Source organism: Streptopelia decaocto, assembly GCF_964273445.1.
Source record: "Streptopelia decaocto genome assembly, chromosome: 3".
Classification (NCBI taxonomy): domain Eukaryota; kingdom Metazoa; phylum Chordata; class Aves; order Columbiformes; family Columbidae; genus Streptopelia; species Streptopelia decaocto.
Window position 1 is genome coordinate 42,011,611 of NC_138656.1, and position 26,236 is coordinate 42,037,846.

Here is a 26,236-nt window from a genome sequence, read left to right on the forward strand (position 1 = left end):
AGTATTACTCTAATTTAAACCACTATAAGGCAGAATTTACTTTTTTTTTTTTCCACTTGCTAACAGCTTGACTTGGAACTGTGGGAGGCAGTCAGAGTTTGAGACGATGAAAATTACAGTCTCTTGCACAAAGCACTGCCCAGATGGAGCTGCAGCTCTCCATTACTCACTATCGATTCAGGACTATCCTATCCTTTATGTGAGGCTTCCAAAGGACATCCCCAAACACATCTTGCGTTCCTCTCCACAGACCAAAGGAAAGTGCATGCAGCCAGGAAGGCAACTGGATGCTGTCACCGGTTTGTTGGGGATGCCCCATAGTTGAACTCACAGTAAAACTGGGGGCTCCTGGAGCAAAAGATTGTACCTTTGCTGTTGAAGAACAGTTATTAGGCTCATCACATCTTAGATAAAGCTGCAGGAATGAAAGAATACAGTGGTTTGGGTGGAAAGGGCCACTGATTATCCTGCAGGCACAGAGGTGGCAGTCAAAGAACTGGAAAACCCTGAAGGGAGAGCAGGCCTCATATAGGAATAGCAGAGAGATGCAATCGAACAAAACTGATAGGCTAGTAGAGCTTTTTCAATATCAATGTGATTCTCTAACCTTCATTATCAGACTGGTCATTAATTCCAGAAGAGTTCATCCAGTGTAGGTTTCATACCTGTCTATAGTTACTAACTCCTCTGCAAGTTCCTAGTTAAACATCTTTGTTCAATCATCTGATTAAAATTAACTCATTTTTTCATCTGGAAAATATTTTAAAAGTGCATCTTCCTTTCTTGAACAGCAGTATCTGTTGCAAACATAGGTGCTTTATGATGCCATGAATATTGTATATAAGATGGTTTTTACACAGCACAACTAGTTGAGAGTTCAGTGAGTCCAATGTGACTGGTGAAAAAGAAAACAGCTGTTTTCCTAGCTGTAATAACAACAAACACAATAACGTCAAAAATTCACAATCTGTATTTCTTCTAAAAATAGTACACATTAGAACAGAAGATATAAGAATAAACTGAACATTCAGAACCAATACCTTGTAAACAGATATAAAACTAAAAAAGTGTGTACATCTCAATTCATGCCATACAAAGAGGAAAAAAATATTTCAAGTATACTAATAAGTAATCCAGTGTGTGATGAAGTTTAAGGCTAACATTTTCAACTTTCAGTGCTGAATTTATAAAGAATCCACATATGAACTCTCAGAAGCAGCTTTATTTCCATCAGATATGAATCCTTGCAGCTGACATTGGCTTTTCAAGAACTTCAAGGGATCAGAACTCATTTCCACAAGACGACAGTGTTTCTTCAAAATTTTACAAGTTTTAGCCAGAAAACAAGAAAAGGGGTAAGATTTCAGTTCAATATCTTGACTCAGAAATGCTGCTGTGTCATTTCACGTTCCCATTGTCAGTGTTAGCTGAGGGCTCCAGCTCCTTGCTGTACTGGATCCACCAAAGCAGAGCATACTATAACACTCCACACATACAGCTGCAGTATGTTATGGGGGAGTAAAGCTGCTGGCATACATGACAGCACTCATCACTCTGAAGAACAACGTAACACACAGGCACACGATCCTTAATCATGCATATAGTAGGCCCAAGGTATGAGGATCATGTTGGACAAGCTACATAATGAGCTATTTGCACATATGCAGTAGATGCCTTTGTAGGAACTGAAAATAGCAGGCAGCCCAGCCACAGCAGTAGTCCTCAAAGATGATTCTAGAGCTCCCAACTAAAAACAGAAGATTACTTGCAAAAGTTAGAATCAGCAAACATATGTCGGGAAAACCCTGTTCCTAGAAGAGGTACATGAAAACATTTGAACTGCAGCCCCAACAAGATAGAGTAGTAGGATTTCCTCTTTAAAATATGGCTAGAAAACATACTGCTCCAGAGAGTAGCAGCTTTTTTGAGGAACAGTTAAAATAAAGTTATTAAAAATTCCAGTCTTCCACAAGCTTAAAAAAAAAAAAAAAATTAAAAAATCAAACCTCAAATTTAGGTCAGTCTTTTCACCTTGAAACTAGATCGTCAGCTTCTTGAAGTCACTAAAATAAAGCTAATTTTATGTCACCTCAGAACTAGTGCCTGACATTGAAAATGTTAGTCTCTACTTCTAGCTCCTCTGTAACGATATCAATCAGTATCTATAGTACAGTATTACTAGAGGTCCCTTTTCATTCTCTTACAGTAAGAAACTCAGTATACAGCATTAGACTTCCCTCAGCTTTGCTACTAATTCTTAGTAATTTCTACTTGAGAAAAGTAAACAGTGCATCAACCTGTACCCCATTCTAGTTTTGCCCCACATCTTGACATACTGCTCACCAGTGCTTTGGTATATACACCTATGTACATATTAGTATTGTCTGAGATGCTTTTAGTAAGGGTAACAACTAGAACTATTTTTAGTCACAACATCTTTGTGTGTGACATTATAGCTGTAAGTACTTTATACATTGTACTGTATAACTGATTTTTCCAAATTTTTTAAAAAACATTAGAACATAGAAGAATGGTAGGAAAAAGTCCCATTTCTAAAATATTATAAATGTAAACAGTGTAATTCAGAGTATCAAAATTCTTTGAGAAACATCAGCCTAAACCACCATAAGTGCTTTAATAAACATCTACCTGGACTGTAGGTGAATTCACTTGTTAATTTTCCATTAGAGTAACTTAATCAATACATAAACTTGTGCTAGTTTCATACAAGTGTGCAACTAGTTTGGCAGGGGGATAGAAAGCAGGTCAATAACACAGCCTGTGAAAAGGGAAATTATACTCAGTTGTCAGGATATACTGTGGGTGAGGCATTACCTATCACCTCACACTGCAAAATGAGAGGCATTTGAGATAAGCAGATAAGTGCATTCAGAGGGTAAATTTTCTTCAAAACTTTGGAAACTAATTTTAAGTATAAAGCATTTTAATTTTTTTTTTTTTTTTGGGGGGGGTTTGGATTTTTTTTTTTTTTTTTTAGTCCCTAGTGGTTATGACTGGAAAGTCTCTCTGAACTGCAGGATTTCTTCTATAGCAAATATTTGCCCTATGATGTAGAAGTATGCAAATAATTATTTTGTTTAATATCTATTCTTGTTTACAAAAGATATTTAAAGCTTGAAGCCTGATTATGATGTTGAAACACGGAATTAAATGCAAATCCAAACTGCTGCTTGGAACACTGAGGTGTTCCTGTGCCAAAAGCAGTGTCATAAAGCTTACTTTTTTAAAAAAAATTTTTTAAGAAGAAAAAAAAAATTACGCTTCATCTTCTACTAGGTAGAACATATAAAATTGTGGAAGGGCTGCCAGAACAGCCAAGAGACTTGCCTTCTAATTGTGGCTTTCCCAGTAGCAACAGCACACAACTGATGTGGTTCACAATCGCTGCAATAAAACCAGTGGTCTGGCTTTTTCATTCATCTTCTGCTTAGGAAGCCTACGAACAGCAGCAAAGAAATTTAAGGCATTTGTAGACTTAAGAACACAACCTGGATTGTTCCATCCACTTTTGGAAGGTTATCTTTGCAACCCTGAGGGCACAGGACATATGTATGTGTATACAGTACAGAAAGCTTACACAGTATACAAACCGTCAGTACAGGTTCTCTCTCTTGCAAGGGCAATGTCCCACGTACTAGTGGCAGCTAGTCCCAGCATTTAACATGTACGGACTAACAACTTTCTTTGACCTAGAAGTCATTCTGGTAAGTTCTGTTCCCTCTCTTGGGCCATTCCTCCTCCACCCATTTCAGCAGCACTTTCACAACATCAATTCTCTTATAAAATTTACAGAGATCAATCAGCTGCTCCACAGTTCTGTCACTATTCCGTAGCAAGAACTCCAAAGTGGGACTTTGGGGCTTCTGTTCAAGGAAACACAATTCATCATAAGTCATCCCCCACTTGCTTGCTAAATTTCTCCAGTTTTTCACTGTTGGGTGGCAGGGATCCAGCTTTATCCTCACTGTGTACAACAAGTCCTCATCATTGAGCATATCACTGATGGTTGGTGCACGGAATAAGCACAAGGAGCAGGTGCCATTTTCCTTGCAGGTTTTCTTGAGATCTGCAGTAAAAATCATTACATGGGAAGAAGTTAGGATCTATTGCTGTGGTTTCACCAGGAACCAAAAGTTAAAAGCACAGAGTTGAAGAGTATTATGTTCCTGTGAATTGTTTCTGAAAAAGTCAGAATAGTGACATGTTAATACCTTTCCTTATGAAGTACTCATGAAATTAACTTTCTAAGAGTTATCTCTTCACAATGCTCAGTGGCTATAATCAAAAGGACATTTGTTTTGAAAGTATCATACTTATACTTTTATAGAAAAGACACGCAATTCAACCCAGTGTGTGAGCTGCGATATTGCCTATTTTGGTTTTGGGAACTACATTGCTTCCTTGAATCTGCCATAACTTCTGCTTGCATCACCAACAGGATTATGTATACATTATGTGCATCTTGTATACATATGTTGTAGAACAAAGGAAAAGTTTTTGCACTTCTGAGCTGCTGCCCCCATAACAACACGAAATATTTGCACCAGGAGAATATCTGCTGACAGCTGCAAACACAACTAATGTCTAGTACTTTAACACAATGAAAAAGTGGAATAGTTCCTTTGCTTTGTAAGGGCTCTTAAAATAAAAGCTGTCCCTGTTCTACTAAGCAACCCTATTTTGAATGTACATTACAGAAAGGAATAAAGTGCATACTCCTCCATGTGTGAACAAAACAAAAATACCAAGTTGCTGGAAGTAGGTAGCGCTAAAAATCTGCATCCAATACTGAAAATTGCCATTTAGAGGTCTCCCACACACAACAGTCAGTATCTTCCCAGCATTGTGAACAGTGTGGTGCTGTCAGATTATATTACATATTAATAGCCCATAAAAGCATGTAGAAACCAGTTCTAGTCATACTTCTAGGCAAATACTAATACCAAGACCTTTAAAATTGCAGTGGTGTAGAGCACTGTTGGAGCATTTTGTCTGCAGGTGTGACTTTAACTCTCCCTGCTCCTTTTTGAAGGCAGGGAGAATTTGGTATGTTCCAAGAGTAGTAGATGATGGATGCAGCCTAGCAGCACTTTCTAAAGCTTTTGCCTTCCAGCCTCATTTTACAGCTTGAAATAGGAAATTAACTGGTCCTGCTTGGGATGAAACTCTTTGAAAAAGGGACACTAAAATAAGAAAACTTATATTCATCAAAAGATGGATTAAAAACAACAACAAAAAACAGTGACACAATTTACAAGTGCTGGATCAGTGCTTGTCTATCTCTGGCAAAGGGCAAATCTCATACTCAATGCCACCTATTCATACAGACAACAGCATCTGTTAACGTCTGTTTGTTGTTTTGTTTACATTTGCAATAATTATTGACAGACTGTATGAAAATTCAAGACCAACCATCAAATTGTGATTTTTTAAATTCTGAATGTTAGTGCTGACAAAAGCAACTCAGGTGAATGTAGCTACTGCATGCACGGTTTTTTGTTTTTAAGGGAAGAACAGGCTATTGTTATTTTTGTAACGCTGCTCATTAGCTTGCTTTTTTAGCAGGCCAAAGACAACTTCTGAAGTTTTCAACAAGTTAGGACGTGCAGCAACAACACTGCTGCAGACAAGTAACTTCATACAAATGCTTGGATTCCCTGTTAAGGGGAAACATTCTGGTAACATCTTCGCTCACAGGTATTCCACAGGCCTTGCAGCTGTTATATACAGAAATAGATAAATGAACTATTCTGTTCTTCTTGTGTACCCTAAAATCTTGCTGAAGTGAGACAAAATTTGCTTGCTTCACTCATACCAAGATTTAGTTATACAAACGAGACAAAATGAATGTAATCCAATCAAAGTTCTGGCTGAGCTCAAAGGGCAGGAGAGTACCCTATCTGAATTTAATCTTATTTTGCTTTGCAAGGATGCCAGAGTAAGTTTAATCCTCCAACAGAAGAAGGGAGGAAGGGGTAAACAAAACACACGACACACAGTTAAACAAAACTAAACCAACCTGCTTCTTGTGCTACACCATGTGCAGACTATCAGAAACATAATAAGGAACGCTGCTTTTCTAAGATGCCCTGTGTTAGATCCTGATGAGCAAATAATGACCTACCCACCTAATTGCATGATCCTAATGCTACATGATAGGAGAAGCCTCTTTACTAACAGGAAATTCTCAGTTGTTCAGTGTTGATTAACAGGGCTGTATTTCATCCACAGATACCCCAGCACCAGGTGAGCTCATAAAATTCTGGGATAAGTCCCTAGAGCCTACTGGCAGCTTCTGCTCTTTCCAGGTAGCTTTTACAGTTTTCTTCCAAAGGTGGATGTTTTGGAAAGCCCAACTGAAACATTTTGCATGGTCTGCCTTAATGATCACCACCCCCTTTAGAAGAAAGGGGAAGCTGTAAATGACACTAGTAATGAATGAACTCCACAAGCATCGATTACCAAGGCAGTTCTTGGTTATGACAAATTACAGTTTTTAATAAAGTACTTTCAAAGGAAATCTAGGAATAAAATAAGTAGAACAGTAAAGCTGACATATTACCTGAAAGTGATTCGTCAGTATGGCTTTGCGTGTCTTTGTCTTCTGGCTACAAAGCAGAAAATAAATATAAATCAAACCAACATATTTGAACACCAGAATAAGTATTTGGCTAATTTACAAGTGACAGGAATTACTTGGAAAAATCCCAAGCTACTTGTAAAGTCAGACAGGGAATATATCTGGTTTTGAGAAACCACTGAGAATCTGCAGTATCTTCAGGCAGCATTTTTATGCTTTGGCTCACAAAACTGCCCTGCTGTTTTTAACCACTGAACAATATCATATTAATTAATGACAAGCTATGGGGTTACATCTTTTGAATAATTTGTTCTTAATCCCTCAACAGCTGTTCAACAATTCATATGGTTTGATTAAAAAGATTTTTTTTAAAATGCTTTGCAATGAAAAAAACATGAATTTTGCCTGTAATAAGCAGTAGTAAGGGATTGTTTCATTGATCTTGGAAAGGTGGAGGAACTTTTTTTATAGATTTATTTACATACGTAGAAACCTTTTTAGACAACAGGTGGACTTGAACACTTGTGCTGGCTCACGTCTAACCCTCCTCCTGCTTGAAGTAAACATTCCCTCAGTGGCTTTTTGCCTGCTAATTAAACCTAATGAAATTACTTAGCAGCTTGAGACTGTAACATGTTGTAATATTTAAGTTCTACTATTTAGAGTGCAACATCTGAAAACTGGAAGGACAACACCTCAATCCTAGGACTGCATGAAACTGCAGCTGCCCTTATTTTAACTATGCGAATGTGGAGCCGGCTGAAATAGCTTTCTTCTGTTGAGGATTTAAAGATGAAAGCAGAAGGGGATTTTCCCCTCAGATAGCTGCAACAAAGTATTGTTGATTTTTTTGTATTGCATCATTCTTCCAAAACTGTCACTGTGAGCTTCTTAACATTTTGCAGGCTGTCCATGCAAACACAAGTCAACTGGGTAACAATACAGTATAGTAAGATACTATATTCTTACCTACAACACCTTATTTACTAAGAAATCCAGTAAAAATAGAATATAGGCAGTTTCAGTTGGTGTGGTAAACATGCATACATTCACAGTCCTATTATAAAGAAGGTAAACTATCTCTACAATATTTAAAGGCTTTGTTAGGAAAGGAAAAATTTGCATGCTGTTTTCAGCATGTCTTTATTCCCTGAAAACTGCAAGATCACACATGCAACATCAATTCACCCAACAAAATGTCTGATCCCTGCTCAAGTCAGATCTAACAGCGCACATATCACTTGCAACAAATAATCTTTGCCATTATCTTCTAGTAGTTTAATTTTTGCACTAGCACCACATAACCCTTCCCTGGGCAGCACTTTTTAAACACAAACTTGGTCTTCAAGGCAACATGTAAGCACCCAAAGTTTAAGAAAAATTAAATCTGGAAATCTTGAACATAGTCATTGTCTCCATTCCCACAAATTCCTTTGAAAGGTAGAACATTATTATTAAGTCCTGAGGAAATCCCAAGGAGCTTAACTCCTTGGGAGAATGAGGAGCTGCTCATCACAGCTCAGCCTCCCCAGAGATCTGTTTCAAAATAAACAAATAAGCAAATAAAATTTAAAGAAAATAAAAAAAGGAAAAGTGGATACTGTTCACTTAGTTTGCAATAGCTAAGTTGCTATCCTGGGTTTCATGAAAGTTCAAACTGTACTGTAAAAGCTAATACCTAAATGTCTTTAAGAAATGTCATTATACTCATGTCTCATGATAAAAATAATAAGAGTGGCTAGTACTGCAGAAAGTAGAAATAAAAATAAGAATACTTACTTGTGCCATATATCTGTTTTCAAAATTGGTAATTTTACTGATCAGTTACTATCCACTTTTATCAAGTGAGATAAAGTAAGGTTTATTCAAGATAATTTTCTTGTAATTAAGACATTAAGACAATTAATTAATTAATTAATACATTAAGACAATCTAATGTATTTTTTGCTCACAACTAAGATCGAGTCAGTCTCTATAGGTCTAATCAAAGCCATAAACCCATGCGCAATCTGAACATAAGGAGAAAGTTTGCCAGCTCTGTAGACCCATCAACACCCTAATATGCTAAAATATCTTTCTAGTAATTCTAAACTGGCAATAAATGCTCTCTTCTTGATGACTGGAATGAGACAGTTACCTCCATCATCTGTGAAATGCATACCAAACCCATGTTTGTTACTGATGAAATTCAGCTGGGACCCTGGCATTAGGAACTCCTTTTAATCTTTCATCTTGCTGGAAAATGCTCATTAATTTGTCTTCTCCAAGTTTTCTGCTCAACCCAAAGAAAATCTATTTGAAATTCAGCAAATAACATTCACTCGAAAGATGGTAACCATTGAGCATGGAGGTCATTCACTATCACCCACCCTATGTTGATGTAAGATTTCACAAACAGTGTCCCAAATTCAAAGCAGAACAGTCAAATGCCTCCCTAAGTGCAAAACACAAGGACTCCAAAACCTAGGATTCCTTAATTCCTCACTTATTCTCTGCCTTGGATCTATTTTCAGCAGTAAAGAGGGAGAGTATGCATGACAAAGCTTTAACACTTGTCAGTTCTTCTTCAGACCATCTACACACTAATCAAAACCTATTTAAACAACAAAGTATGCATTAATGATTAAATAACTTTTATTTTGCTTTTTTCCACAAAAGCTCGCTTCATTAAACTCTTGAAAATGAAAGCCTATTTCTGTTCTAATTCCATGCTTTCCAGATACAGTCTGAAAATATTTTTACTTGTTAACATACTTATTTAATCAACAGCAATAAGTTAGTTTGCGTTCAGATATCGTTTTTCTTACCTGTTGGATAAGGCCAGAATCTGACGTAAGGGTCTTGATGTTCACAGATGCAATTTCCAATGTAACTTGATCTGTTAGGTATTCCTCATCTAAGACAAAGACTGTGAAACGTTTGTCTTCCACCCAAATACAAATTTAAATAGCGAGATTATCAAACATAAATTATAGATGTCTAGCATACAAAATGTAACTCCATATGATGACCAATCACTGGGAAATGCTGGATTAAAAACCCCAAATATGAAACTGGCAGAGACTGCAACAATCATGCAGAGCATAACTGTGCAAAGAAAAATAATCCTTGCAGAGATCAGACAATAGTGTAGCAGTTGTTTTTAAACAAATACCACACTATTTTTGAAGCAAGAGTCATGTTCTTCTTTCAGAAAGCTGACTAGAGAATATTAACTGAACTAATACCTCAAACTAGACTAAAGACGACTGTTGCAAATCAGGATAATCCTTTTTGCTTTAATTTTCTCATCACACCGTAAAAATTGTTGAAATATGTACTACACAAATATTTGCCTTTTATTCTGCCCTTTTGTGAATTAGATTCATTCTGCTTCTCTCTACTACACAGGAGTTTTCTGAAGCACTGAAATAATCCATTTCAAAGTGTGTTTATCACCTGCCCTGAGAGTCCACTGAAAAGCACAACATTCCCCAAACAGCACTAACCCTATTTACCTTTCAAACTTCACTTCAGCCCTAAAAATTGTATTTGAAAGATGCATAAGCCCCTTGCGAACCTTGTGCCAACAAATTTCACTCTGCATGATTAATAAGGTCCTCATTAGAAAACCATCTGGATAATTCCCCTGGGTCAGGTGGTGACCAACCATTAACAGGAGCTTAAAAGAGGTTCTGTTGTATACTATCTACACACAAGAACTCTCCATGCTGGCGACTGTTTCTAGTGCTGGTATTATACATTTCCATTTGCTGTTTGTTTAGTGGCAAGATCTCACTAAAAAACAGCTGTTATCTTTATGAATAATCAGATAACAGAAAGATTACATATTTCCTTATCTCACTCAAGAACTTGACATAAATCAAAGAATTAATCCTTACACTTGCAAGAACAAAAAACCAAATTATTATTTTCCTATTTTTTTCTGTTTGTATAAGACTGTTGAAACTTAAAGCCAAATAGTATTCCAGCCCCAGCAAGATAAAGGTTTAATAAGGGTCATCTGTATTCTTTATGACTGTAGATCCAGAGATTAAAAATAAATAAATTAAAAAAAAAAAAAAGTCTGGCTGAAAATGCAGAGTATAGGCATCAAAATTCTACTTCATCTGTGTGGAAACTTGATGCGTGAAATTTGTTCTATATTTGAGCAGAGGTAGAATTATCATCAAAACATAATGTAAACATTAAGCCTAGTCCTGCAATATGAAAAGTTCCCTCAGCTCACCTTTAATTAATAATTGGTAGATGGTGCTACAAACTTTAATAAGTTATGGCCCCAAAATGGTCCATTAAATAATTGACCTACAAAAGCAACAGAACAGCCTTCACCCCACCCCACCTGCACATCTGTAACACTTTTTAGCTCAGAGATTCATAAGTCTACATTTTTATAGAAATAGTTATGAAAAGTCATTCTCAGAAAAAAAAAAAAACAAACTCACAGAAATTAACAGAATATTAACAGGTATTTTTATAATTTTCAACTCTAACGGGGAAATGTTAAGCTATATTGATACTTAAATCTTTTTATGATTAGGAAGAGGAAACAGAAAATAAAAATAAACCAAGTTAATTTGCTTTCTACAGAAAGTGCTGAAATTTCTACTTCCTCTCAGCTTTCCTTTTTAAATTAAATGTATTGAAATGTATTGAAAACATTTTTCAAATAAACAGAAAGTAGTTTATGATTTCAGATTAGTTTTTATCCCACGTTCTCCTTCCCTACTGGGCAGCACTTCTGAAAAGATGCTCACTTCCTCTGGTTGGCTCTCTCAAGCCCCCAAAATAGTCTCTAACCTTTCCTTAACCCCCATGGTATATTGCTCATGCTCCTCAGCAAAGTTTCCATTGAGACTAGCTTCTGCATAGGTTCCTGGGTTTGTCCCCACTGCAGACCTGCTGTGCAATGCAGGATGGAGAACATACTACCTGCAGAGCACTCCTCAACTGAGCCCCTGACAGTGCATTCTCTGGACAAAAGCCAAAGGTGAAGCCTGGGATGACAAAAATCCCACCCTACACGTCAAGGAAAACCATAAAGGAGATATTCACACTGTATAATCCAAGTATTTGACTTTAGTGAAATACAGAACCTGCCCTCCCTCCATTTTCAGGGAGGAGAGGCAGGAACTTGTACAGAGTGGACTCATATTAGGTTCCCAAGTAGATGGTATTAATATCTGCTGAAGGTAAAAGATGGTGTGAAGATTTAATTGGTTTTAGGGCTTAGAATGCAAGCAGAGGCAAGAGACCTGGAAGGTATTTCTGGATTATGTTTCTAATAATCTGAAAGTACTGGTAATCTCTTCAAAGCCACCTTCTAATATCATCATGTCTACCATCTGCTCTCTGAACACTGTTTTTTGATGGGACCACTGTATTTCCTTCCAGATTGAGAACCAAAATCTTCTGATGATAGTTTTAGACTGACTTTTAGATCAAAACTGAGTTTTGGAAGGCAATTTCATAAGTCATAAATATATATATATATATATATATATATATATATGTGTATATATATATATACACATATACACGCACCAAACTGACCTTAAGAATATAGAAGATGACACTACATTTAAAACAAAAAACATATGGGAAAAAGTAGGAGTATTTCGGTCGGTTGTATGACACCAATAGTTTTATTGCATATAGCAACACAGATCTATGACACCTTAATAGACAGAATTCACAGTACTTACCTTTAGGAACTCCTGTGTCTTGGACAGGGTACTTTTCAGTCTGTCATAAAAAGGCAAGAGACACAGATGTTTGTTATTTTGAGTGCAGTTGTGCTGGAGAAAGAGTATATAAAACTGCATAATTATAGTTGCATTTCTTAAATTGCTACTAGTTGATCTATCTACAATCAGACACAGTAACACTCTTCTTATGCTGGAACACTACTGATTAGCACAAGCAAAAGAGATTCCTGATTTGCTGCAGTATTTTTAAAGGTATTACTTTTTAATGAAAAAGCAGGGATTGAGAAAGAAATTTTGCATTTAAGTAGGAAAATAATCTAGAAAAGGTAATGTCTACCAGGAGGAACAGAGATTACTTCAAAAGCTCTCTTAGCAGATATAAGCTTTTACTAAAATGTCACTGTACTGAAAGAAGCAAATATTTTTCCCTTCTGCTCTAAAAATAAAAAGTTGATTAAGATGCAATAGAAAACTTTTATTATTGAGTTTAAGGGGATAGCTGCTGATTTCCAGGTATGTTATAACTTACTACTATACCTGAAAACTGTCTTCTTCCCTATGACCCCTACCCTTATTTAAAAGTAGGTGTGGCTTTTATAGAAGCTCATAACCAAGCAAACAGATTAAAGACATCTTAACTGAAGGGGGTGAGGGGGACAAACAAACTTTCATTCGTCTCATACATAGCAACTTTTCCCCACCTTTTAAAAACTCCCCTTAGCAAAACATAGCATCTCATTTAGTCAGTCCACAAAACCAATCACAAAGTCTGCATCTTTTATTAAAACCTGCTTACACAAATGCATGTACACAGACTGCAATAATGGATCCCAGTAAAAGATCAGCATTTCAAGTACTAGCGAAATTTTCAGTTTCATGCTGACTCTCTGTTGCAAAGCTCCAAAATGGGAAGAAAACATCAAGGCAAAGCAATGGATTGCTTACTTGCCATCCATAAAACAAACGAATGCATTTCAATCTGTTTATGTAACTACATTAGACAACAGAAGACTCTAAGCTACACAGCACTGTAACTTTTTCCCAGAAAAAAATAACCCATAGCAACAATAAGAATAAAAACTCTTAAAAGACTTCACAGAAGTTCTTATTACTTTTACCTGATATACTCCTTATCTCAGCATAAGGCTGGCATGTTTAATATCCTAAGAAACAAAAACTTGTCATAAACGGTGCTACTCTGTTTGCCAGCAAGCACTAGAGCGCGCTGTTTGGTCTCTCCCTACTTCACCCACGCCTGCTGTAAGGCACTGCTGTTTGGTCTTACCTTTCTATGACTAAGTCACCAAACAAAATAGGTACAGGAAGGAATAATAACTTAGCACAATTGAAATTTTAAGCCTCCGGTGGGTTTGCTTATCCCTGCAACCCACAGAGACTGAAGAATGTCAGCACCAATCCTTTTTTATTTTTAAATTAAAAAATAATATTGTCATAGCCTCTAGAGGCTATCCCATGGACAGCTCTGCTCATAATATCCAATTCAGCTTATGTACTTATTGCTATTTGGTATTCTTATTCACACTTTATTGTACAGGGTTAGTAAATTTAAATTTGTTTATACAGTCATATGGATAAGCAAACCCCTAGATATATATGTTCAGTTTAAATTAACATTCTTGAATGTTTTACCTCACTTCTGCACTACATAACTGAAGAGAGGTATAACAATTTTAACTGTGTTAGACCAGACACACATACCATTGTCAAGGAAAGAGTACTTGGATCTGTATCCTCCACCGGCTCTTTTGCTGCATGATCTGCTGGAAATAAGAAAGCTTTATCACTGCATCATCATAAAACCATTTCTGTCTGGCAATTCATATTTTGCTTCTTTGTCTGACGAAGATAAAGCACAACTATGCAGCCATTACATGGGTTATGTCAAATTACATTTCCACAAGAAAACACGACAAACTAGAAAATGTCAGAGCTCCTAGCACATGGATGAAAAACTACATGCAACAAGGAAATCCAACTCTAAGTTAACAAAATATAGACTTAAATGAAAACTCTAAATTATTTTTAGTTTTTAAAAAAATCACAAAGCATTTCAGCAATAAAAAGTAAAATCCACCAAATATGCTAAAAGGTACGTTTTGTTCTCCAAGTGACAGCACTCTGCTTTTTCCTCAAAGCAATAATTTAAACAATAAACATATCCACTACAACAAAATTAAGCTATAATAAACAGCAGATTGTAGTACAAAACATAATAAAACACATATTTGAGGTAAACTTCTTATTCTGTTGTATAAAAATAATTAAAATTTCAATTATAGTAAGATCAAAAGGATACAAAGTACTTGCAGGTGAATCATTATATGCCAACCCCTCTGCATCAATGGCTAGATTGACAAATAATAGTGGGGTACTGACCAAAAGTGCACAAAGAATCTGAAACAAATCTCACACAGAAGTCAGGATTCACAAAACTACTTCTGTTATTTAACATCCTCCTGCCATTTCCTTGAACAATCTCTTTTGTTGATAAGGGTCATGTTTTCAAAAAGTTAAAAGCATTTTAAATTATGTAGTAGGATTTTCACTCCATTCTTGTCATTCTCATTCTAAAAGTGCTTTTACTTTCTACAAGTGCACATTAAATGTTTTCACCTGCAACCAGCAAGAGGTGATTGAAATCAGTATTTGGTGATTATCTTCTCCTGAATACAGAAATCAGTGCATTTAGAACACAGTTCCAGAAATTAATCACAAAATGCACAATATAAACACTGAGCCCCAAAATAGCACAGAAGTAACACAGACGTTATTCTTAACTCAAATTTAGCATAACTGTTTATTTTGGGACCTACTCCTACAAATCCACTCAATACAATGGAACAACAAGTTAAAGCATAAGACTACACAAGACGGTAGACTGAAAAAGGTCTGAAAATAAAAAAAGTGGCAGCAGTGAGACAGAGGCAGCCCCAGGGCCCCAGGACAGAGCCATTCTCCCTCCTGCTTCTGTGAGGCAGCCCCATCAGCAGCAGCTTCTGGGTGTCCGGTGTGGTGCCCAGTGCCTCTCTGCAATGCCAAGTAGAGCCTTTCTCAGCACTGTGCTCACAGGAAAACCACATGCATTCCCCAGGCAGGTGGTACACAATCAGAGAGGTCAGATCTACAAGGTTTGAGCACAGCCTTTGCACATGGACACTCTGCATGTTTTAAAAAGGCAAAGGTCTTATGAATTTTCAGATGAGCGTGTTCACACTGCAGTACAAAGTTTAGGAAGACATATGCAGAAGAGGAAAAAAACCCCAACCAAACCTCTCATAGTCTTGTCACATGTACCCTTTCTGGTAAATATGAAATCTCTGCTCCAGAAACATGGTATTAACAGAAAGCCTGCTCTAATGGCAAGGGCCAGCACAAACCACCATAAGCTTCCCAAATCAAATGCAGAAGGTAGAGAATCAGACTGGGATATGAGAAAATACAGTAAGCTGGCGTAAGACATTGCATGAGAGTAGAGCTAAAAATGGAAGATGCAAGTGGGAACTGCAGTGGAGAGCTGAAAATGAACTGGAAAGAGAGCTGGGGCAAAGAAAGAAGCCCACCCTGTAAAGGAAAGCTGAAAAAGAGGAAGGTAATAGAAGCCAAAGAAAAGCTCAAGGGAAGAAGGCTAGCCCAGGCATGCCTTGTCTCACTCTTTCTCTGCTATCAGTAAAGACCGAACAAATCCAGTGGCGAAGCATGCAACTGTCAACTTATTCTGGAGGCTTTACAGCTGCTCCTTATGGATTCTCAGATGCATTAAAAAAAAAAAATCTTGTGTCCTTGAAATGTAAGAGGAGCCTTGAGGTAGATGAAAACAGACCCCACAAAAGGTCCATACCCTTGTGAACCTTAGTGACTACTGTAGCTATGGTAAGGGCTTCATCCCCTGTCTTCTGTTACATCTCCAAAATATGTCGAGGATACATTGCAATACTGGTAATTTACTTACCACAACCCAGAGGGAAGCACTGAAAAAAAAGAAGAGGCTCCAAGAATACAAGCATCTGAAACAAGAACCTGACAGACCCTAGGGTGACTTTACAAGAGATAGTGGGGTACAGGGTGGTACCTTTAATTGACTCTTACTTTCTAGGTCTCACACAGAAACACAGTCACTGTGTGAATCCATGACTCCCACATCTTTCTTGCTTAGTATGCATCCTGAAAGATATTTTTAAAATTTATCTCTTTCCCTACACCTCAACTCCTTCCCTTTTGTTTTTCTAGTTCTTTATGAAGAACAGCAATCTCTGTGTTCTTTAGCTTGTAGAGCACTACCAAGTCCCAACTTTTTCTGTAAGTGGCATGTATGTTTATGAATATTTGTACCTAAGAATAAAGGCTCTACATACTGGCTGCAGATGATTCACAATGGTATTGTCGACCACTGATAGCAGGCAGATAACTTGAAAACCACAGACTTCATATTTAATTGTGAAAAAGGCAATTAAAATGCCATGACCCCTCTTTCTTTCTGACAGCATTCTGTGGCTCATGTCATACAGCTGGATGCAGGTGCACAAAACAGCAGGCAGGAAAGCTCTTTGCTTATCTCAAATGTAAAACTTCCACAGTTTTGCATGTTGAAAGGCCAACAGGAAATATAGGTATCCTCTAACTATTCAGTGCAGACTGTCTGATTTCATAGTTACTTTGGCACACAGCTTGATAACAACATTATTTGAGATCCCTCAAAAAATCACTATCACCGTACTCCTTCCTGACTGCATACAGCCACTTGCTTGCATTTACTTCCCCACACTTCAGCCAGGAACCACATGTGAGTTGACTCAGATGGACATAAATCAGCACGTGCAAATTGACTCAGACGCAAGTCAAGTTCAACGGTTGCTCCCAAGGTTCCTTTCTGCCGCCCAGCACCTGCACATTGGCTGCTCAGCAGCTGCCACGGCCTTTCTGCTTGAGACTGTCCAGTATAACCAGTCCACAAGACTTGCACCCATCACCATTTCTCCCTGTTCAATACTTCTACTCTAACAGGAATGCAATGCTGTGCATTTACCAGTGTGAACAGCTGTCAGTTTTATAGATAATTTACACAAAGGTGTATATATGCATATACACATGCACATTCAAACTTCTAATCCTACATTTGCTCTTCATCCTTGCATTGGAAGGAAGCTTGAAAGGGGGTTTTGGAGACCTCAGCATGTTGACCATTGAGCAGGAGGAGGTTCACAAAGCACCATGTAGCAGAGATAGTATTCCCCTGTGTTACAGTTTGTCCCTGCAACATAGATGTGACACTACCAGTACAGCGTGAAGCATGTAAGGTCTACTGTAGTTACGTAGTTCTACCACACACATAAGACCTCTTTCATGCCAAGGCAGGGCATACATGTTAATAGCGCAACTTAACATAATATAACTCTAACAAAGTGATCACCCTAATACTACTGTTGTTCACAGAGCTGAACGCTTTGATTAAACCCAAATCAACAATGGTGCTTTGACCAGAGACACATGAATTTCAGATTTTAATCAGAGGAGACAATATAACAAAATAAATTCAAATATTTAGGTTTTTGAAAAATCTAAGTCCATCAGCACTTACTTATGCATTTTTGTTTACTGTTAACTACTCAAAATGTTGCCCCTGTCTGAACAGACTGGTAGGGAAAAATTATGATGCTGGCACACCTGAGATGAGGTACTCAAAAGTCATGTACACCATTAACCACGTAAGTCAAAGACTGTGGGCCTCCCTAAATCCACAGAGCCTGGGATTTTAAGAAAAACTCTTTTAAATGTGCCGTTAAGCAAGTACAAACTAACTCACACCCTGAACGCTGGTGCAGGCTCGACAAGTTGCACTAAATCACATCAACATAGCACCTGGTAAGTTACTACGATCCTAAATTAGCGTCTGAGGAGGGGAAAGGGAGCAACTAAAAAACCCTTTTCATCTCTGCTGGGGTTGGGCTTCTCACCTGGCTCCCGTGAGCCACCGCCGCAGGTCACCCCAGCCCGGGAAGCGGGGTGGCAGGGCGCCGCGGGCCGCACCCCCGCGCTGCGCCTGCCCCGGCCCCGGCCCCGCGGGAGTGGCCCGTGAGCCGCCGACACCGCCCCGCCCGCCCGGTTCCCCGCGGCGGCGTCCTCACCTGTGGGCAGCGGGTCCTGCGGAGCGGCCATAGGGCGGGCAGCGGGGTCCCAGTGCGAGGAACGAGCGGCGCCCGCCGACGTGCCCGGAACCGCCGCCCCGCCGCGCCGCCCCCTTCCTGCTGGAGCCCTGCCGCAGGTAGGGCCGGGCGCGGGGCCCCGCCTCGCCCTCCCCGGGGAGCTCCGTCCCACCCTGGCGCTGCCGGGCGCGGCTCTAGCCGAGGTGAAATGTGCGCCCGCCGGGAGCCCGCATTTCCCAGCGGAAAATACCGCTCTCCCGGCGATACGTCGGGTTAACTCCACTGTATGAACACTGCGTGTTTCATTAACAACAAACACACAGGGTGCATATCATGGTTCATCAAGTAATACTAGTTTGGACCTAAAGCAAGTTACTTCAGCAATCCAAAATCAGATGCTCGTTCTCCTCCTTTTACAGGTATTCGCTTAAATAACTATCTTCAGACAGAGAGAGTAGTCTCGATTAGTATTTCAGGTTCAACTGCAGACGGCTCACAGTGCACGGATGGAGTTTAAGAACCCAAGTGCTGCAGAGCAACAATCATAAACTGCACTGTTTTTTCACAAATATTTAAAATTCATCCTCTTATGCTACAGGCACTTCCAATACTACGATGGTGTCAAATCTTGGTATATAATTGCTTTAGGTCCCCATTGTGTTCTCTGGCATATTCTCTCACTTAAGGTTTCATTATACTTAAAGTAATATAGATTTCTTAAGTGGGGTCCGTGCATGAAATCAGTTTCTAAATATGAACAACCATGTATTGCTATTCATTGTACAATACAAACAAAAGAAACCAGCGCAACTGTATTTGCCATTATAAAGACCACATTTCCATATTGGCCACCCTACTAATTTATTAACAAGGTTACTTTACAGCCAAATAGCCAAATTCTTTATTTTCCATCTCACGTGCATGTTACAAAACTTAACAACAATAACAAAAAAAAGTGACAAAAATTAAATTGCTCATATTTTCAAAATATAGATTGAATACTGTGTCTTATCTTGCTATTTGGCCTTTCATAAATAATAATATTACTGTTTTCCAATTATTCTGTTACTGAATTTGTGAATTCTTGCAAAAGAGCAAGTCTTCTGAGGAGAGCTCTTACGGTGTACCTTTAAATCATTCTACCACTGAGAGTACTGACATGGTATTTAGAAAATTCAGAGCATCGTTCTTATTTCACCTGACATAAATGGAGGTTTTGCCACTGGGTTATAAACACACACAAACACATACATGCATATCTATATATCTTTGTCTCCAAGGTAGAGCTAACAGATCACTAATATTTCTGTAATTCATGATGTGTAAAAACCCAAGATGTATTTTTTTAGGCATGTCATTGGAGCCCAGCTGTTCAAGGTGTGGGTTGACTCTGATTGCTTCCACATTAATACTGAAACTCATTCCCAAAGAACAGTGGCATTTCTTAGTTTAAAAGGGTAACACCAAGTCTATCTAGAAATAAAATTGCTGATTCTGTATGTTTCCCTAGATTTCCTTAGAGGCATGATGTTTCTGGTGATGGATAATCAGGCTGAGAGTTAGAAAGTGGAGAAAGTGTATTCTTACCAACACATATCTGTACAAACGCTAGAGTAACAAGTGGAGCCTCTCCTATGACTGTAAAGAATGACAAAGCCACAGTAGAGCTAAGAATTTTCTGGATTTTAAGCCTGCCAAATTTACACCTCAATAAAATGAATGTTGTATCTGCCCTGAGGACCTGCATGTGTGTATTGCCTCTGTGTGCTGTTGGAAGACTACTGGTTTTAGCACCAGAAGTAGGTATAGTCAGGGACTACAAGTTTTTTATAAATATATGTATAAACTATGTAAAAATGTATCCATTACCATCCTTCAAAATATCCCTGGGATGCTGCTGTTACACAGGTGGCTGTAAACTGCAGAAACATACAAAGCATTGGTGCTGGGGGCTAGGCCAGGTTTTACCATCAATGTGGCATTTACTTTTCTGATAACTTACAACCTGCAATCTTCCTACACTAGGATTAAAAAGTTATTTTAGCAAGCAATTACAAAATCATTTTAGCGGAACAACAGTTGTGCCAGCAGCCAAAACTGGTTAATGATGTTAAAAATCACATATTTTTAAAAGGGTATGTGTAAATTACCCTGTCTTTTCAATTTGAAAGTTTTGTTTTGTTTTTAACAAACTATTCATAATGAACTCTTTAAAATAAAGGAATTTACTAGCAGAAGCCAACAGTCTAGATAAAATTGCTACCTCAAAACTTAGGTTAGTCATAATAACATAACTTTTTCCAAGTACAGAAGGAGGAGCCTGCAATTACATACAAATATTTCTAGAGCACTGTCAACAGTACAGATTAATTTGGTTGTTGCATGCCTGTTCTTGTATCATTCTTTAACAAGTGTGATAGAAATCTTTGTTACTTAACTAACTGACCAGCCCAGAAAGCCAGCAATTATTTTGACAAAACTAAATATAACTGTATCATAAAAACTAAATCAAAAATAAGATAACTTTAAGCACTGGCATTCTCTAAAACTGTGAATTAACTTTCTCAACAAACTTCTATACTTAAGTACAAACTATGTCTTACCTTGTTGTAACCCTGCAAGCTGCTGAATTCAGTGTAACTAATGATAATGTAAAGAGTTCAGGATTTTGTAAATTTCCACTCAGACACAGAAATAGTATTTTCAAATAGTTTTTACAAATCAAGGTTGCACTTGCCTCTTCTCACCCCTTTCCTGGCCCCATATTTAATGAGGACAGAGACTTTTCCCAAAGATCCACAAACTATCTGGTAATACATAGCCAGTTAGTTTATTGTTTGAAATAGCATTTAACCCACAGTCTCGAGGGGCTTCCTGCCTTCTGAGCACAAGGCTGCAGATGAAACCTTTTTCCTGCCATGGACAGTAAATTCCTGTCCAGCAAAATATTATTGCTATCTTCCCACAAAAAGATATCAAACCTTTTTTCTTACTGATCCTCTACAGCTTTTCCCCATGGAAATAAATAACTGTTCCAGATCACAAATGCCACTAACAGAGCGGAACATTAATCTTCCCCTCCCTGACAGGGGTTGCTAATAGTCACGGTAACTGTGGGCCTGCCAGAATTGCATGGCAACTTTGTTTATTCTTCCTAATTCATTTGCTTTATACGTTTCAAACATCTTTATTCAAGGAAGTTCATATTGAGTAAAATACTTCTGTTTCAATATAAGCTCTTCATCTCTAATGTATTTCAGTAGAGTTAGGAAATAACTTCCTGTGTTTTTTCCCCAGATATCCTATAGACAGCTTTCAACTGTCGGCAGCTTCGATGTGTTGCTAGACCAGTTATTTAAAACTCCAAGACTGTTTTGGACTAGGAATAATTAACCAGCAGCTAAAAAGTTAAAACTGCTTTCTTTATCAATAATTATATTGGTCTGTTCTTTTACAGTTGTACAGGAATGTCCCAATTGTGACATTTGACAGAATCAACATTATATGGAGAAATGACACAGAGCTAGACCATCTTACATAAGCCTGTGGATAATTTGTTTGCCTTATAGGGCTGCAAGATATGGGAATGTTCCCAGCACTCCGGGAGCTGTGCTGTGTCCAAGTCAAACATACGCCACAGAAACAGTGAAACCTTGTGCTCTCTAGATTGACATATTGAAACTGAGCCTAACATGACTGGTTTCAGGCTTCAGCTTATACCTCTGCAGGTGCATTAGCAGGGTCCCCTTGCCTGGTTGTTTTTTTCCAGAAATGTATAATAGTTTAGTTGAGATCTCTGCCTCATGATTGGCTTTGTTGACAGATAAGCATATGCATGCAAAATGGAAACACATAAATCTCGGGATTTTTTAAAAGCAAGATTACTTTTGTTGCTCTGCACCTGCTACGTTCAGAAGTTTCACAGTTAGTTAGTAGACTCAGTTCTTTGTTAGCGTTCCTTCTTCAAAAATTATAGATACTACAGGAATGACAGTAAGACTCCAGAAATTGCTTCTATACTCTTGATGCAGACCATGCTGCCATACACTATGCAATGGAGCTATAACGCATACACATGAAACACAGGGATGAGGATACAGGTGCACAGCTAAGATTTGTAGTTAATTTTTCACCAACTACAAAAACTTGTTCTCCCTGTACTTTGCTATTCTTTATTTTTTACTGCGTTCTATCTTTCTCCTCATTTTCCTCATATTCATTGTGAATCTATTGCTATATGCAATTGTCACATTAAACATTTGCCTTTCTTCCCCAAACTGAATTTGACCTATTGTTTTGCCATTTCCAGGCCATAGTCTCCCAATTTCTCTTGTTTGTCTAGACTTTCAGGGTACTTTTCGAAAGTTATTTGCAACAGTTGCCTTAGATTTGACCAGATACTGTGGTTTTAAGGCAGATACCAGTAGGTGAGAACAGGATGTCAGTGAAACATGACTTGCAAAGAAGCATAGTAACTTGTATCAAGCCTAATAGCAGCTTGGTAAAACAGGGGTTTGGGCACACAAGTTCTTCAGTTTTAACAGGCCTGATAGACCACAAAACCCAAGCACTCCACTACTTCTTTGCTTTTTGTACTTATATCAAGTGTTTCACTAGAAGTTCTTACCCACAGCTTTATCTTGCTGTATTATTAAATCTTCAAAACTAGGCTACCACAAGATGTTCCATTACTCAACAAATGCTGCACTCCCACCACTACTGTTTGCCAGACTAAAACAGAAGTTTCTGATATATTGATTCCTCTGCTTTACTCTCCCAAGTTTAAAAAGGACTCACTCAAATGCTAATTTGGAAAAATAAATAAAGGCAAAAGTTTCAAGGGCACAAAATTTCCAGAAATCCACGTTTCAGATTAGTGAATCTAGTTCATGAACTTGGCAAAGCAGCTAGGATTTACCAAGCTTCTCCTAAGGTGAAATGTGAAGCCATCCTGTTTTGGCTGTTTGTTCACTTAATTTAGTCCATAATAATTTCTAAGATACATTTTTACATGGTTGATGACCACAAATCATTATTTCTGCGTATAACCAGAGAGCATAAGCTTAATTCTGGCAAATAAGAATTACTAAAAAGCACTAGTGGAGCTAATAGAGGAAAACTAGCAGGACTTTACCAGTTTCAGTTCCCACTGTGTCCTCTCTGCAGGCTAGAGGCAAGTTTGGTAATTGCGGATTTGTTGGATTCGCTAAAAGACCATCTCTGTTACTCGCTGGTGCACTCAGATCTCTGTCCACTCTAGAGAACAACCTTGTGATGGGGAAGAGCTGACTCTGGTGGGCGTTATTTAACTCTTATTTACTAATACAGAATAACGTTTTTAGTTCCCATGTTCAAGGCTTGCTTTGCTTGCACATAGAAAGAAACGTTAGAGCTTGAAAATAAAACGGTCAGCATTTTTAATAGCAATGCATATTATGAAATCACAGAAGGTATTTGTTCTTATGCCAAGCATGTACATTGTACAATGTACATGTACATTGAAAAATTAAATATATCTGCCAGACTCTTTCCATGAGCCCAGGAAGCTGTAAACTATGATAATCCCTCTCTGCAGTAGAGGCTTGTCCTCAGCCCTCGCTAAAATACTGTGACGTCACAGCAAATTTATTTAAAAGAAATAGACTTAGTAGGTACTCCGAGCTCTGTAACATGCTGTTAGGTTTCATTTGCAATTGTAAGATGGTTTCTTCTGCAGCTATTTCCTAAAATTTATTTCACAAAGGAATCCCATATTAGGATTTTTACTTTTATTAAAAAAAAAAATAAATTATACCACTACCAAAGTAGCATTCATAGGTTGAAATCAACACTGAAAGATAAAATAAGATTGAAAATACCCTGGAGTTTAGAAAACTGTGTTAAGCTAAATTCAGCTCCGGTAGTGCAGATAATACTTATGTATACAAGGAATTAATTTATCTTCTTTTTTTTTTGCCTCTTAAAATGATTCATTATACATTTCTACAGCAAACTCCTTATGCTTCTCACATGGCAGTCAAAAATTGAACTGCTACTGACTTTCGATGCAAGCAGGATAAGACTTTGCCAGAGGTAAAGAAATAAAGTCCTTTCTATAACTAAGAAAATGTTCTAAACTGACAACTTATAAAATATAATAATTTACATCTATTTTGCATAGTCTTTTATGAAGTGCAAATGTGTGACAGTGCAAGTGCTTGATTCTTCCAAGGTTTGGGGGCTTTTTAAAATACTCATGACAGAAAACTTCCTCCAAAATCAAAGCTATAAAATGCAAAAAAAAAAAATACAGTTAATTCACCTGAATCTCCTAACAGTAAGAGTTCCTTTGTGAGAAGTATAAACCACTTGTGATAAAGTATGGGCTACTGACAGTAAGAGCAAATCATGGCAATGTAAACATTGTTCTGCCATTTCTTCTCAAATATCTAGCAAATGTATAGGCCCACTGATGCTGAAAGTAGGAACGGATTCTCATTCAATCCTTTCCAAATGACAGGTCTACTTTCTGTACTCCAGAGAGGAAAGGAAGGAGCAATTACATAATCTCTCTGAGACTAAACTATAAAACTACTGCCTACTTCACTTCATGGTCTCTGTAGTCCATAGCTATCAATCCTTCATTGTTTCAAACCATTTTCAGCAATGCAAAATCTGTGACATCCTCGCACTTAAGAACAAACATGACAGGAAAGTAATTTGAATTAATTTTTAGGTAAAGAATAATGGCCAATCTAAAAACTTTTAAGTTCTCTGAAATAGTTTCCTTGACCTTAAAGCTCATCTCCATATACCATTAAAGGAATATTCTCCTCAAACTGAAAGGGTGTAAGAAGAACCTGGGTTAGCAGATGAATTGAAAATAAAACAATAATTCCAGCAACCCTGCACATAACAACAGTGCTACACTCATGTTTTCCCACAGGAATAAGAATTTTTGCAATTCTGGAAGTGAATTACATATATACATTTAACTGTTGGGACCAAAAGATTGTTCCTGAGCTGTTGTGTATGTTGGGTATTTTGTGTGTGTGTGTTTGTCTTCTGGTTTTTGTTTGTTTTTTAAGATTTTGAAAGGAACTGAAAAGAAGCTGCAGTAACAGTCTTAGACCAGTTCCAATAGCTATTGGTAAAGCACAGCTACACAAATTCAATTTATGTCATAGCGTAACTTTCAGCTTCTCAAGTGTCAACCACTCTCCCTTGTGGGAGGCAGTAAAAAAAATTAATAAAATAAAACTAGGTGTATCTAAACTGACCTAGCAACAAGCAGCCACTGGAAGAGATGGTCCTACCTGGATATGTACCTTTGCCTTTTCCCCTGGATCAGGCTGGGTGATGAAGCAGACATACAGTGAGTCAGTTCAGCTAGCTGCTCTTGCAAAAAAGTATCCCTAAGGAAAAAAAAAATTGCTCAAGTAGCTGAATTGATTTAACATGCAACTTTAGGACTGCTAACTCAGATACATGGGATGAGGAGCCTGGGGAAGGAGGGAGGAGAGGAAGAAATAGAGCTGCCTCTTTGCACACAACTCAGAATTTCATTCTTATCTGTAACGTGAAACCACATCTGAAAACACCTTCTTCCTGTCTTGCAGGCTTCAATTTGCTGCCTGTGCCTCTACGGAAAAAAGTGTGTGTGAGGTTACAACTAAAATAAGAACTACAAAAAAAAAAGCCGGTCCATGGAGAGTCTGTAGCTTTTCCATTAACTTTCAGCCTTGCTCTCAAAGGGACAAAGAGAATCGGACAAGGCAAAGACACCT

The 26,236-nt window shown here is 37.9% G+C and overlaps 1 protein-coding gene across 9 annotated transcripts; it reads right to left on the minus strand.

Moving 5' to 3' along the window:
- Positions 1 to 951: 951 nt before the first annotated feature.
- On the minus strand, positions 952 to 25,972 carry EDARADD (EDAR associated via death domain). 9 transcript variants are annotated; one of them, XR_014183739.1, is made up of 7 exons: positions 18,453 to 18,560; positions 14,029 to 14,090; positions 12,307 to 12,346; positions 9,409 to 9,509; positions 6,584 to 6,629; positions 3,612 to 4,087; positions 952 to 3,457 (listed from the first exon to the last, which is right to left on the minus strand). XR_014183739.1 is itself a non-coding variant. In XM_082049389.1 (6 exons), the coding sequence occupies exons 2-6, from the start codon at positions 14,029 to 14,031 to the stop codon at positions 3,711 to 3,713; spliced, it is 567 nt and encodes a 188-aa protein (XP_081905515.1). In that variant the 5' UTR covers positions 14,032 to 14,090; positions 25,766 to 25,972; the 3' UTR covers positions 952 to 3,710. The 9 variants fall into 9 exon arrangements, 7 of the variants coding, with proteins under 7 accessions (XP_081905515.1, XP_081905517.1, XP_081905516.1 ...); XR_014183740.1 differs by having other exon boundaries at positions 3,599 to 4,087; XM_082049389.1 differs by lacking the exon at positions 18,453 to 18,560 and adding an exon at positions 25,766 to 25,972 and having other exon boundaries at positions 952 to 4,087.
- Between the last annotated feature and the right edge of the window lie 264 nt (positions 25,973 to 26,236).